We start from the raw sequence: 12720 nt of genomic DNA, 5'->3' as shown, positions 1-12720 counted from the left end.
TGTTCACCAAATTTACTCTAATCAGCTACCCAACCTTGATTAACCCATGAACCCTGCAAATTACATGGAGTGAGTGGAGTATGTGCAAATTTCTGCTCTCTGACTCCAAATGTATTTAAATAGAACATTAAATTGGTATTTATATACCAATTTATAATACATATATATACATAATATAAACAGCCCCTTCAAATAAATGTGTCAATGAGCAGGGGTTCCTTTTTTACGCTTAAATACCAATTTAAACATTAAATTGGTATTTACAGTACCAATTGTTTACATTTACATCTGCACTACCGTACTTTAACTGTCTATGCAATTACTTTCCACTGCACTTTAATTCGCAGTTTCTGCCCAAACTTTACTTATCTGTACCACCTTTAAATCATTGTTATACTGCTCATTTAGCTAACTTATTATAGCTATTGTAAAAATTCTGTCAATAATAATAGCCGCCTGTATTATATATATATAATATATAATATATTATAGCTACTCACCTGTAAAATCTGTAAAACATTAGTATATTATGCTATTTGCACATATCTGTAAAAATTTGAATATAGTAATATCCACCAAATCTAGCTGTAAATCTTGCTACCAATAATGTATCTATATTTGTATTCATAGGACAAACCCATCTGTAAAACTTGTTATAATAGTATTTTTCTATATTTATTCATTACATATCCATGTCTTGCACTTATGGAACCATTGTATATATCCTGCACTTACTGCTATTGCACTTCTGGTTAGACCCAAACTGCTTTCGTTGCCTTGTACCTGACATGTGTGATGACAATAAAGTTGAATCTAATCTAATCTAATCTAATCTAAAATATGTACCTAAAATATTGATGAAAGAAAAACAGCAGGCTGGGGATGCCTCCACACGACTCTCACAGACCGTTTGGTCCCCAATATGTGAAATACCTACGTTTTTCCACAACCACATGCATGCACCTGGACCGACTTGCAAAGCAAAGAACAGAGAAGCTGGGATTGCAACACAAACATAGGGAATGTAATATCATTCTCTGCTTAAGACGCCATTACTCCACTATGTCATGGAAAATATTAGTTTGCTTCTATATCAATGTTGTGAATGTCAAGTACAGCCCCTTCAAATAAATGTGTCAATGAGCAGGGGTTCCTTTTTACGCTTATGTTTTACAAAAGCCTCGCACCTACAGTACACATAATTACATACTGTATAATTACAGTCTATCTTCCCTGGTTGGTTGCAATGTAAAACAAAGACTACTGCCAATCAACCAGGCAAAAAAGGCCTCCTGAGTCTGTGGCTTCCAGGATTTTTACACAAGGTTCCTCCTGTATAATTAGACATGCTGCAACTGCCTTACAATGCAGCTCCTCTTATGGCTTTTAGTGCACATGAACTAAAGGCTCAAAAAATATTGCATCTGTTGAAGTGAAAATACCACATTCCACATGAGATTATACTGTAGACCCTAAAAAAACATGGTCTAACTAGTTAATTTCACTTCTTCTTGTGTCTTGCAAATTTCAAAGTTGTTGTTTTACCAGAAAGAAAGTTCATAGGAGCGTATGTTTGGGGCATTTTTGTTGATTGACAGGTGTTTTTTAAGTTACTTAAGTACTTTTGTTTTCTCATTCTTTCATTACATCACACCTGTAACTGTCATTATTTGGAGTTACAGATATAATGTCAATAGATTTAGCCATTTCATTTTCCATGACAAGTCCATCATTTCAGAAAACTTTCCAACAAGTTTTCTGAAAATAACAATGTAAAATGATGAAGATTATAAAGAAAACATGAATACCCTTGAAGGAAAAGCTCCATATAAAACCAAGTATACATATTAATGTATGTTCACATTTACTGTATGACTATCAGACTATCCAGGTTGAAGTTATTCAAATTGGAATTATCAATTGGACAACTAGCTGTTGAACACTATCCTTGTAATTCCTTAGGAATACTATTTCACAGGAAACGTCTTAAACATTATGTTGCTGCATTTAAAATATAAAATAAACAATAATTACCTCAAGTGATATCTAGTAATGTACACAATTTTAAATGTGGGGGGATATTTCTCAAGTAAGAAAATGCTTCATTTTTAAAATATCCAGGTACATACACAGCACAATGCTTTTATTACCCATAAAGATTCATGTCAGCACATCAGGGCCTCCTACCATCTTTTGGTACTGAACAATCACACTGAAGATTTTTCTTATGCCACTCAAAGCCTCTACTCACCATCTCCTCTGTCTCCCCACCAGTGTAAGCTGTCGCAAGTGTGGAGGCGCACTGCTCCAGGTAATCTGGCTGGCTTCCATGCAGAGTGCTGCTGCTGATAGAAATAGTGTAGATACTGCTGCTGTAGCCATCACAGGAGCAGTGGTCACCTCTTCGCCCTCCGTTCCCTGATGCCCAGACAAAAACAGAGCCCCTCCCATGCCGGCCCTGACATTATTTGGGAAGCAGCCAGAGGTGATTCATTTATTAATGATATTCAAACATTGATCAGCAGAAAAAGATACACCCTTGAAGTAAATATACAGCGGCAGGTAGGACACAGACATAAAACCATGTAGCCAAGTCTTTTTCATACACAAACTCTCTCTCTCTCTCACTGTTTTGATGCCATTCTGTAAAGCAAGACGAGTTAGAGGCCCAGGTCCCTCCAAAGTGGCCCCGTCATCTTCTGGCCCCCAGCTGGCTAAGTAGATATCAATATACTGTGGTTTGAAGCACAGTGATTGGGCCTCTACCATGTCTGTCACATCTCCATCAAGCATACGGATGCCTACAAGTGAAGAGAATATTTGAATAGTTTTATACAAAACATGCACCTCCAAAAGTCCCTTCTGCATTTCAGTTTCCAGTGTCACTTGGACTCACCGCCTATCCGTGCGTGGAAAGAGACTCCAACCGTGCACTGAGAGTTATTTGCGGCAGCAACCATCCCCGCACACTGTGTCCCATGGCTTCAGAGAAAGGAGGAGAACATCAGAACATGAGGTTAAATGCATATGTATGAGGAGAAGACGGGCTATTTCCGTTACATCAAACCAGTGAGAAGACAGAATACAGACTGGGGGATTTGCATATCCATATATGCATGTAATTACTGAAAAATGGAAAGAAACGCTTGCATTTATTAAATTGTTGGAATTATGACGGGAGATGAAACTCCAAAACAGGTGCAAAGAGAAATCTAGGAATAAGAAGTACTTACTAGTTAAAAGCATTGTTGGAATAATTTGGAGAAGGGTCTTTGTCTTGTCCGTTCACATCATAACTGGCAAGTGGATCCTGAATCAGATGGATAGTAAGTAGCATTAAATTATGAGATGCCAGTGGCTGTCTGTCTCCGTTTCATCAGACAAATCACATAGAGCATTATTCAACAGTCCGCTCAACAGTTAAGTGGATCAGATGTTTAATGTCCATTTCTATACTCTTGGCTGGCCTTTCCGAACCTTTGGCCCAAAATCTCTGCCTGCAATATCTGTCTCAGCTCTGTGCTCTTACACTAAGAGCTCCGCCAAATTGCTTATGATTAATGTCCCATTCCTGAGAACAGCGTCCCATCCCAGGGCACTTACGTAATTTGGCTTCAGATCTGGATGCTCTGTCTCAATGCCATCATCTAGGACAGACACCACCACACCCTTCCCAGTGTACCCTTTCCTCCAGGCCCGTGCAATGTTCATACGAGACTGGCAGCCTTTGGACTCATCACTGCAGTGCTGTGGAGCAAATAGTGGGACATTCAATTTAGCCCCTGGGAGTAACAAATAAATTCTATTCTAGGCTCTGTCTGTCTGGGTTTCAGACTTTAGCTTAGTAAAAGGAACACAAAAAAAGAAATCTGACTCACAATGTACCACAGGCTGTTCCACATTGAGTCATTGTAGAGCAGCATCTGGATGCGGTTGGACTGACGAGGATCAGTGGGAAGGTGTTTGGCCTTCATGTCAATGGAGTAGATGTGACTTGCTCTGGAGTTCCTCTTTGCTCTTCTCTGGACCACCTGTTGTTGGAGCCATTCCACCTTAAAAGGAACACACAGGGCACTTGTACAGATGTAGACATATAAAGCTGCATGGCTTAGTCTGATTTGGTCCGTAAATCCACTTTAGTCAAGACTGAAATCTCTCAGCAACAAGCGGATGGATTTGAATGACATTTGTCCAAGTTTGGTGATCACTTATCTTTTTACCTGCCACCATCATAAGGTCAATCTTTTAATTTGTTCAATACTATGGTTTAGTGTTATTTACAAATATTAGCTTTACTGCATGCTTTTTAATCATTCGCTGCCCATCCCTGCCCACCCAATTAGCAGTACCATGCTCAAAGGGTTGGAAATAGAAAACATGGTGTCCACAAATACTTAGGTGTCTGGTTAGACAGTTTCCTCTCCTTCCAGCAACACATAACTCACCTTCAATCTAAAGTTAAGTCCAGGATCAGTTTCCTATTCCACAACAGGGCTTCTTTCACTCATGCTGCCAAACTCACCTTGGTGAAAATGTCAACAATTTCTCCTGAATTAACTAGATGTTATCTACCATACTGCCATACACTTCGTGACTAGAGCCCCTCCTAACACTCACCACTGCAACCTCTATGCATTAGTTGGCTGGCCCTCATTAGACACTCGTCGCTTAACTCACCGGTACCAACTCATTTACAAATCCTTGCTGGGCAAAGCCCCACTGCACCTACGCTCACTGGTCATCATAGCTTCACCCACCCACAACCTGCACTCTAGCAGTTACATCTCTTTGGTCAACCCAAAAGCCCACACCTCCTTTGGCCGCCACTCCTTCCAGTTCTCAGCTGCAAATGATTGGAATGCAATTCAAAAAACTCTGAAACTCAAAACCCTTATCTCCCTGACTGCCTTAAAAGTACCTGACTGCCTAAAATTACCTTAGTCACACCCCATTGCATATTTGCACAGATCCACATCTTCACCTGCATAGCTTTCATAATCTGTTTTTGCCCTTTTGCACTATTCATCGGCCCAAGTATGCTCAACTGTCATTCCTCCAACCTTTGTTGTCACACAATTTTTGTACACCACAATCTGCTCAAACTGTATATTGACTCTTTACTACATCTCAGAATTTAGATATTCTATTTATTCATGCATACTGTTATATTAGGGACCTAAATCATCATCAAGACCACACTTTGTAACAGCTGTATATTACTCTATGTATCTAGTCCACTATTTGCACATACGGTATATTGCTTTTTTACTATATTCAACATCTACATAGTCTGTCTATTGTTGTAATTGTATTATTACTGACCTATGTCAACTGATTATAGACTCATTTCACTTACATTTCAGCATTTAGACAGACTGTCTATTCATATATATTGCATTATAACTGATTAAAAACAAATAACTAGATCATAATTTGCTTTAACTGTTCTTGTTTTGTTTTATCGGATCCACACTACATCTCAGCAATGTTATAGACTGTCTATTGATGTGTATTGTGTTATTACCATATCACTTTCGCACATCTATCGTCTAACTTTTACCTCACTTTGCACTGGCTTTGTAATGCCAACATAATTTGCACTTTATGTAGCCTTTTGTATTCTGTTTTCCAGTATTGTATTGAATGTGAAACTGTATGTTGTCCTGCAAGCATATGCTTCTCCTGGCCAGATCACCGTTGCAAATGAGAACCTGTTCTCAAAGGCCTACTTGGTTCACAAATAAAAACAAGTTTTAAAAAAAACATCCTAAACAAAAATGGTCAACATTGTAAACATAATACCATTAGTAGCTGTTGCATTACCTTCCTGATACAGATACCTGAACTTGAGTATCAGTCGATACAGACTACTGATCCGATACCAGTGCGTAAATTATATTAATTTCTTTCTAATTTTTTAACAGCTGTATACTACTAATCCTGAATGGATGTGATACGATTGCTATCATTGTTGTATGGCCTGGCTAAACACTTTGTAAAACATGAACAAATGCATACAGAGAATGGATGGCATAGAACTTTCTTTGAGTATCTAGTTTGACAGTCAGTTATAACGAACGATAACATAAATAAACTACTTCAAAATAAAGGTTAAAAAAACTCTGGACTAAATTATGTGGAATCGGATTGGTGCATGGACTTGATACTTGCCGAACCCAGCATTTTAGCCAGTGTCCGCTGCATTTCCGATACTGGTATTGGAACAACTCTAATAGTTTAACCAGGAGGTTATTCCATAAATTGTGAAGGGTGTTTCAAACAGTCAGTTTGAGTAACATACGTGTATGTAGAAAGGGCCAGGACATGAATGTGTGTGCTCATGTGTTTGGAGATAGGAAGGGGACATGCTAATTAATAATCCAGCAGAGTCTCCTCATATCCCATTACTATACCTTGGTCTCCTTGGCGACGCTAACAGACACCTCTTTGTTGGACACAATGGACCTCTTTGCCGTCTTGTGGTGGCGAAAACTGTAATAACTTTTCAGATCTCCAATCTGGTGACACAGACATCAAATCCTCAAAATTAATTTGTTTTCAGGTGAAGGTGTGTTGCCCATCCTGGACTGTCCCTATACTAAACAGCTGTTAAATTATGAAACTGCCTCTGGTGTGTTTCATTAAGGCGGCTACCTTATACCTGTGATAGTTTTTCAGGCAACGGCAACCTGAGCCACAAGACTCCAGCCACACTGCTGCTCATGTGTGTGTGTCCATAATGCCATGAAGTGCAATACATAAGAAAAGGAGCTCTGGGTAACAGATCGTTAATGCAAAGTAAGTGTCATGGGTTGGCTATGTTCTGTGACTGACAAGAATACATTATAGTCCTTTTGTACTTTTATCTGTTAATTTCTGAACATATGAAAAAACAATTTGTTCACAAAAAAAGAATACATTACAGTCCTAATCTTTATTTATCGCCCAATTGTTCAGTTGTGAAATTTCCTTTTGACTTCTGCCCTCAGCAATATAAAGCTAAGTATCAAAAGGGTTGTCCTGGTTCATATCACCCATAGGGAAACATGGACCCAAGAACTGCAACTTTCATTACAGCACCTATCCCCAGGGAGTACATGCGTTGAATTTTATAGACCTGGCCTCGCTCTGTTTTATTTATTTGCTTTATTATTTACTGATTTAGTTTTTATTTGGTCATTCTGTGGGTTTATTGACATCTCTGGTCTGATTGATTTGTATTTTTTGAAATTCTTTTGTGTAAATGAGTTCTACAAATTCTTTTCCACCTTGATTGAGATGGCAAACTGCTGCTTCTTTAAGGTTCAACTGCTCTGATAATTAAAGGATATGGTCGGGTTTGGAATAATGAAATGAAAGCTAGAGGTAAAGAACAAAATGTGTTTGGGTTTTTTTGGCAGCTCGGTATCCTTCTCACACTGACGACAAACATCCCGCCAGGCTTGCCTGTAACGTAGATGAGCAGCTGCTGACTTCTGATATAAAAGGTTTTCCAGGACTCCTCAAAAGTAAAAACTTTCTGTCCCTATGAATAAACTAATATTTAAACATTGTTCTGCAGTAACAGTTTAGTTTTTTACCTCTACCAGTTAGGTTATTACCGTTTGTTATCATTAAAAAACATAATCATCTAAGATAGCTACAGAAATTACTAATAATATGATCATGATTTTCTTAAATCTTTCAAGTTTCAAGTTATTTATAATCAAAAGCCAACAATAATTACAAAAGAAGTCAATAAAATTCTTGGGTCTCAGGCTCTCTCCAACAATGCTCATAAGTATTTAAAAAAGTAATCACACACGGTAAACAAAGACCATCTAAGACATAAAATAGTGCAAGTTAATATATTTACACTATATATATATATGTCACATAGAACAAATACAATATGAAATAAAATATTATTATGGAATAGAGTTCAGATATAAAAAAATGTCTGGTGTCTGCCTGGCAGATGACAGACTGTGAATTGCAATTTTAGTATATTTAATCTCAAATATAATATCATATACTACTCTAGTTGGATACTTGCAATATATTGCCCATACTTTGAAATATTGTGCAGATCTGGCAGTCTGGTCATTGGCTAAACGGGGCACTATTAATTTATTGATTTCTCAGATTAAATCTATATCAATTATAGTGGTCAGTTAGAGATTATTCTTTTTTAAAATGTGAGACAATATTTAGCAACAACCCTCATACTGTTGACTGGCTTCTGTGTTTGTGCCATTAGGGCTGATGGCCTAACTCACAGCTCATTGACTCTGAGGCCTACACGTTGAGCTTACATTAACAGCGACCGATGAAGGAATTATAAACTTCAAAAGAAACTAAAAAGACAACAGTTAAGACGAAGACAGCAAAGGCTCGGTGTGTCCCTGTCTGGTGCTTCTTATATAGGCTACACTGCTGTATGTGGCATCACACGTACCTGACCCATATTAGTAAATCCATATTCCTCTGCTATCCTGTTGACAGACTCACTGTCCCCTCTTATTCTTATCGCCCAGTCGTTGGTGTAAATCGTTGCATGACAAAATTGAAGCAGAATTCCCATCCACATCGCCAAGCACCGCATGACTACAGACATGAAGAGGCTTCCTCTAATTAGATTAGAGTGATGCACCAGGTGTCTCACGCGTCGTCTCTCCTGCGGTACGTGTTTCTCATTGGCGAAATGGAAGTCCGCTGTCTCGCAAAATAAAACAGCTTCATGAGATGTTATGCATGAACGGAAGGATCTTTGACAGCTGAAGTTGTCAAGACTTGACTTTCATTCAGTGGAAAAGCAGCAACTATCGATTTACTTATTCAATATGGGAGCCAGGGATCACCTGTAGTGTATTTCTTCATGAGGATTGGTTGCAGCCCAAAATGCCCTTATGATGCAGCTTCCTCTGCACGTTGCCGTTTTGTTGAATTAAGCCTATTTTTCCTCATTAGTTGCCACTGTAGCCTACTGTAAAACACCTGCATGGTTAACAAGTGGCCACAGAAAAAAAAAGTGAACTGTCTAATATAAACTGCAAATTACAATAAACTGTCATCATTATAGCCCTCAATAATGTAATAAGCATTTAATTTGACATAGAGGCATACAATAATCAGGCTACATTATTATAAATTACTTTAAAACGCGTTTTCTATAGGACTGGCATAGTGACACAGTGATGAGTCAGTGGTGTAGACCTAAATTTCACAACAACATTTTACAAATTATTTGTATTTCTAAACACAAAAATGGCAACAAAATTACATGTACTTATTCCCAGTACTGTAGGCCTACTTAAGTATAGTTTTAAAGTACTTATATGTTTCCCATTTCATGTTCAACTTACTGAACACATTTCCGAGGCAAATATTGTAATTTTGGTCAAATGGACTCATATTTTCATTATCTCTGTTTTATCATTGTATTTCAATGTGCCGGTGTATTCAGTATTGAAGTATTTCAGCTATAATACCATTGTAACATTTATGTTTTTAACCTCCTAACATGTGATGTTTCAGTCACCTCTTTGCTCCTGTGGAGAGAAGGAGTCACTGTCTAAACTGAATTATATATGGTCTGTGTGTTTTCAGCATGCAAAAACACATAACATTGAAAAAGTAATATTTCTTTTGAGGCAATGGATGTTTTTTGTAGTAATATTATTTGGCCAAATGCCTTTTCCCTTGGCACCGCAGCAGTCAGTTCATTGTGAAGCAACATTTCTGCATTTCAAGATTCAATGCTTTACCTGGGTCAATCTAAAGCAATCAGAAAAAAAACCTTTATGGGGTGTAACCAGAAGAGCATCAATGTATTCTTAATGTTTAATGTTGCAATTCTACACAGATGGGAAAGACTAGAGGCTTGAGTGGTGATAAACTGCATGCAGTTAGTAAATTGAGAAATCACCTGTATAACAATGCAAATCTGTGGGTCGTTGAATTCTACATTAACATCAACAATATTGTATTTTAAAGAGAAAGAGATAGTTAAGATTCTGGTGGAGGAGAAGATTGAGGAGAGGAGTATTAATATTCTCATCTAACTCTCGGCCAGAAAGTAAATAACCATATTACCCAAAATGTCAATCTGATCGCTATCTGAGCAACTGTGCACTCTGTTATATAGCTTTTTAACTGTGATACTGTCTTAGCTCTTATATGGTTTCCTCAGACCTCTCACAGATCTCGTTTATTTCAATAAACAAACACATACATAAAGTGACACAGTCAATGAAACATGAAAGACCTCTTCAATCATAAAGTTCTGCAACAAGTTCAAGAAGTGCATTTACTACTTCATCTCTTATTCCTGACAGATTGTCAAAGGATCTCTGAGTACTATGGATGTTATTTGCTGGTTAATACAAAACATATAATCCAGCAAATAACAATTATGATTAATTATCATGCTTTTCATGATAATGCTGGTATACCAAAGAGCCTACATAAATTGCTCCATCATAATGAACTCTCTCTCTCTATATATATATATATATATATATATACATATAAATCTTGCACAAAAAAGTGCACATTGGTAAAACTAGTTGTTCTGCATACCGCTGACAATTGTGAGGAGAAACTGGAGAAGAAGCTGGAGGAGGAGGTGAACTAAATGAAATCCTTTGTGTCATCTGCAACGCTGAAAAGCTCTATTTCATCGCATTGCATTGAAGCACACTACAGTGAAATCCATTTGGAACTTCTCATCCAGTGCCAAAGTATCTTATTATTGCAAGTTCACAGTACTGTGTTACATAGAGAAATGCAAGTTGAACTTGATGGGAAATTAAGGATTAAGAAGATGTGTGATGCAACACATCCCAGTGTGTAAATATTACTAAGCTCTGCGTGCGTTATTTAAGAAGAACTGTTGCCTGTTTTGCATTACATCAGAATTAGCCTGGTGAAAATAATCATAAGTCATCACTACACATTACTGTTATTTTACTAATGAAATTCTTTAGTGGCGGTAATTTCAATTGCCACAACATTAGTCACACAGTATAATTATGCCACCAGAGACCTGCTATGTGTGTGTGTGTCAGGTCAATGAGGTTCATAATGTGATGTGTATTGCATGTTGTTGGAGGATCCCCTATTAATTGGGAGGAGTTGAAGGCATCTCTTGCTGCTGATTTAATGTAGTGGGAAATAAAGGGATAAGGCAGCAACTGGTCTTTTACCGGACAAAATGGATGCAAAACAATAATTCAAACATGTAATATAAAAAACTTGAGAAAAAAGTATTGGTTGCTAATATAAAATATTTACCATGCTATTTATGAAAAGGAAAAGTTCAACATTTTGCAAAAATTAGATGAGTAGGTTGACACTACTCTCATGTGTGCACGATAAATAATAAGTGACACACGACAGCCAGCAGCAGGTTAGCTTAGCTTAGCACAAAGACTGTAAACAAGGGGAAACAGCTAGCCTGGCTCTGTCCAAAGGTAACAACATCCACCTACCAGCACCTCCTAAAACTAATTAATCCTGCATTCAGTCTGCAATGATTCAAAAGGTTTTCAATGCATTTAAATTGATTTGTCTACAACGTAATATCACTTAGATACAACCTTGGACAGTCTGGAGAAGTTTTTATCAGGCAATGTTTGAAAAAGCAGGATATTGATTGCTATGACCATTTCTGAGCTAATGTTTTACAGAAGACTTGCAGGTAAATGCAAGCAGCACAGCCAATAACAATGCAGTTCCATCACAAGCAGCCAAGGATTCTCACATGAACCATGAATCTGAGAGAAAATCAGCGATCCTTGAACGAGCTCTCTGTTGTGGATTACCAAAAAGCGAGAGCCGCAAGGAAAATAGTCTCTTAAACATTTCATATTAGAAGGTTAAATGTAAAGTGCAACCAGGGAAAAATCTGAAGAAAATCAAAGTTCTAAAATGTTATAAATAATTATTCTGTCATTACCTAACAATTCATGGCAAATTAAGAATAGGGCCGAGAAGAAAATCTGCATGAAAGTGATCTCTCCGAGCATCTTGCTTGGATACCTGTCAATACGTTGTTGTAAGTCATGTTCAATGTCCACTGTGACCTCAAAAAGTAAATCCCAATGAACAGGTTCCTGATGCAATATGCACTCACAGTCTTTATCATCTGCTCCACAGCGGAGTAAAAAAACAAACTGAACAAAACAAAGGAAAAGCACCTCTCGGCAAAGCAGTCACAGGACTTTGAAGTTATCTAACATGTCTTCAGAGAGACTGACTTTGATGTTCAGAAAACTCCTTTCAAACAGTGACACATTCCCCTGGAAATAATTGTCAAATGTGTTCCTGAGCACATTGACTGCCCTGCAGGCAGCAAAGACATGAACTCTTATTTATTCTTTTCTTAAACTGTCATTGTTTGGCAAAATGAGTTTTGCTGCATGACATGTCATGGTAAGTAGTTAACATTTTGAAGCTGTGATTGCTATCGTCCGCAGTGTGGATTTAACAGTTTTATTTATTTGGTTTATGAACTGTCAAAACTTTTACATGAGCATTATGTGGGGTCAGTAGAGTGAAAAAACTCATCTCACCACCAAGTGTCTCCACATGATGTGTGGCACACCAAAAAAACAGCCATAAGACAACACAAGGTAGTGGGTATATGTTGTGTCTGGTATTGTTGAGGTGATAAAATAGGATGTAGGAAGACCAGTTTGAATAACAGAAACGTGAATTGTTCACTTTGGCGATTATTCT

At 37.7% G+C, this 12720-nt stretch overlaps 1 protein-coding gene across 1 annotated transcript in view; it reads right to left on the bottom strand.

The window, feature by feature from the left end:
* Nucleotides 1-8849, bottom strand: part of pcsk5a (proprotein convertase subtilisin/kexin type 5a) — a 32215-nt gene extending 23366 nt beyond the window's left edge. Inside the window, exons 1-8 of the mRNA XM_032540407.1 lie at nt 8438-8849; nt 6414-6518; nt 3879-4052; nt 3604-3747; nt 3234-3310; nt 2897-2982; nt 2629-2801; nt 2252-2458 (exon numbers count right to left, since the gene is read on the bottom strand). Of these exons, the coding sequence (XP_032396298.1) occupies nt 2252-2458; nt 2629-2801; nt 2897-2982; nt 3234-3310; nt 3604-3747; nt 3879-4052; nt 6414-6518; nt 8438-8596 (1125 nt within the window). The 5' untranslated portion in view covers nt 8597-8849. The remainder of the gene's footprint in view (nt 1-2251; nt 2459-2628; nt 2802-2896; nt 2983-3233; nt 3311-3603; nt 3748-3878; nt 4053-6413; nt 6519-8437) is intronic.
* Nucleotides 8850-12720: the final 3871 nt, after the last annotated feature.

Source organism: Etheostoma spectabile, chromosome 16, assembly GCF_008692095.1.
Source record: "Etheostoma spectabile isolate EspeVRDwgs_2016 chromosome 16, UIUC_Espe_1.0, whole genome shotgun sequence".
Lineage (NCBI taxonomy): Eukaryota > Metazoa > Chordata > Actinopteri > Perciformes > Percidae > Etheostoma > Etheostoma spectabile.
This window is presented reverse-complemented; position numbering and strand designations above follow the sequence as displayed.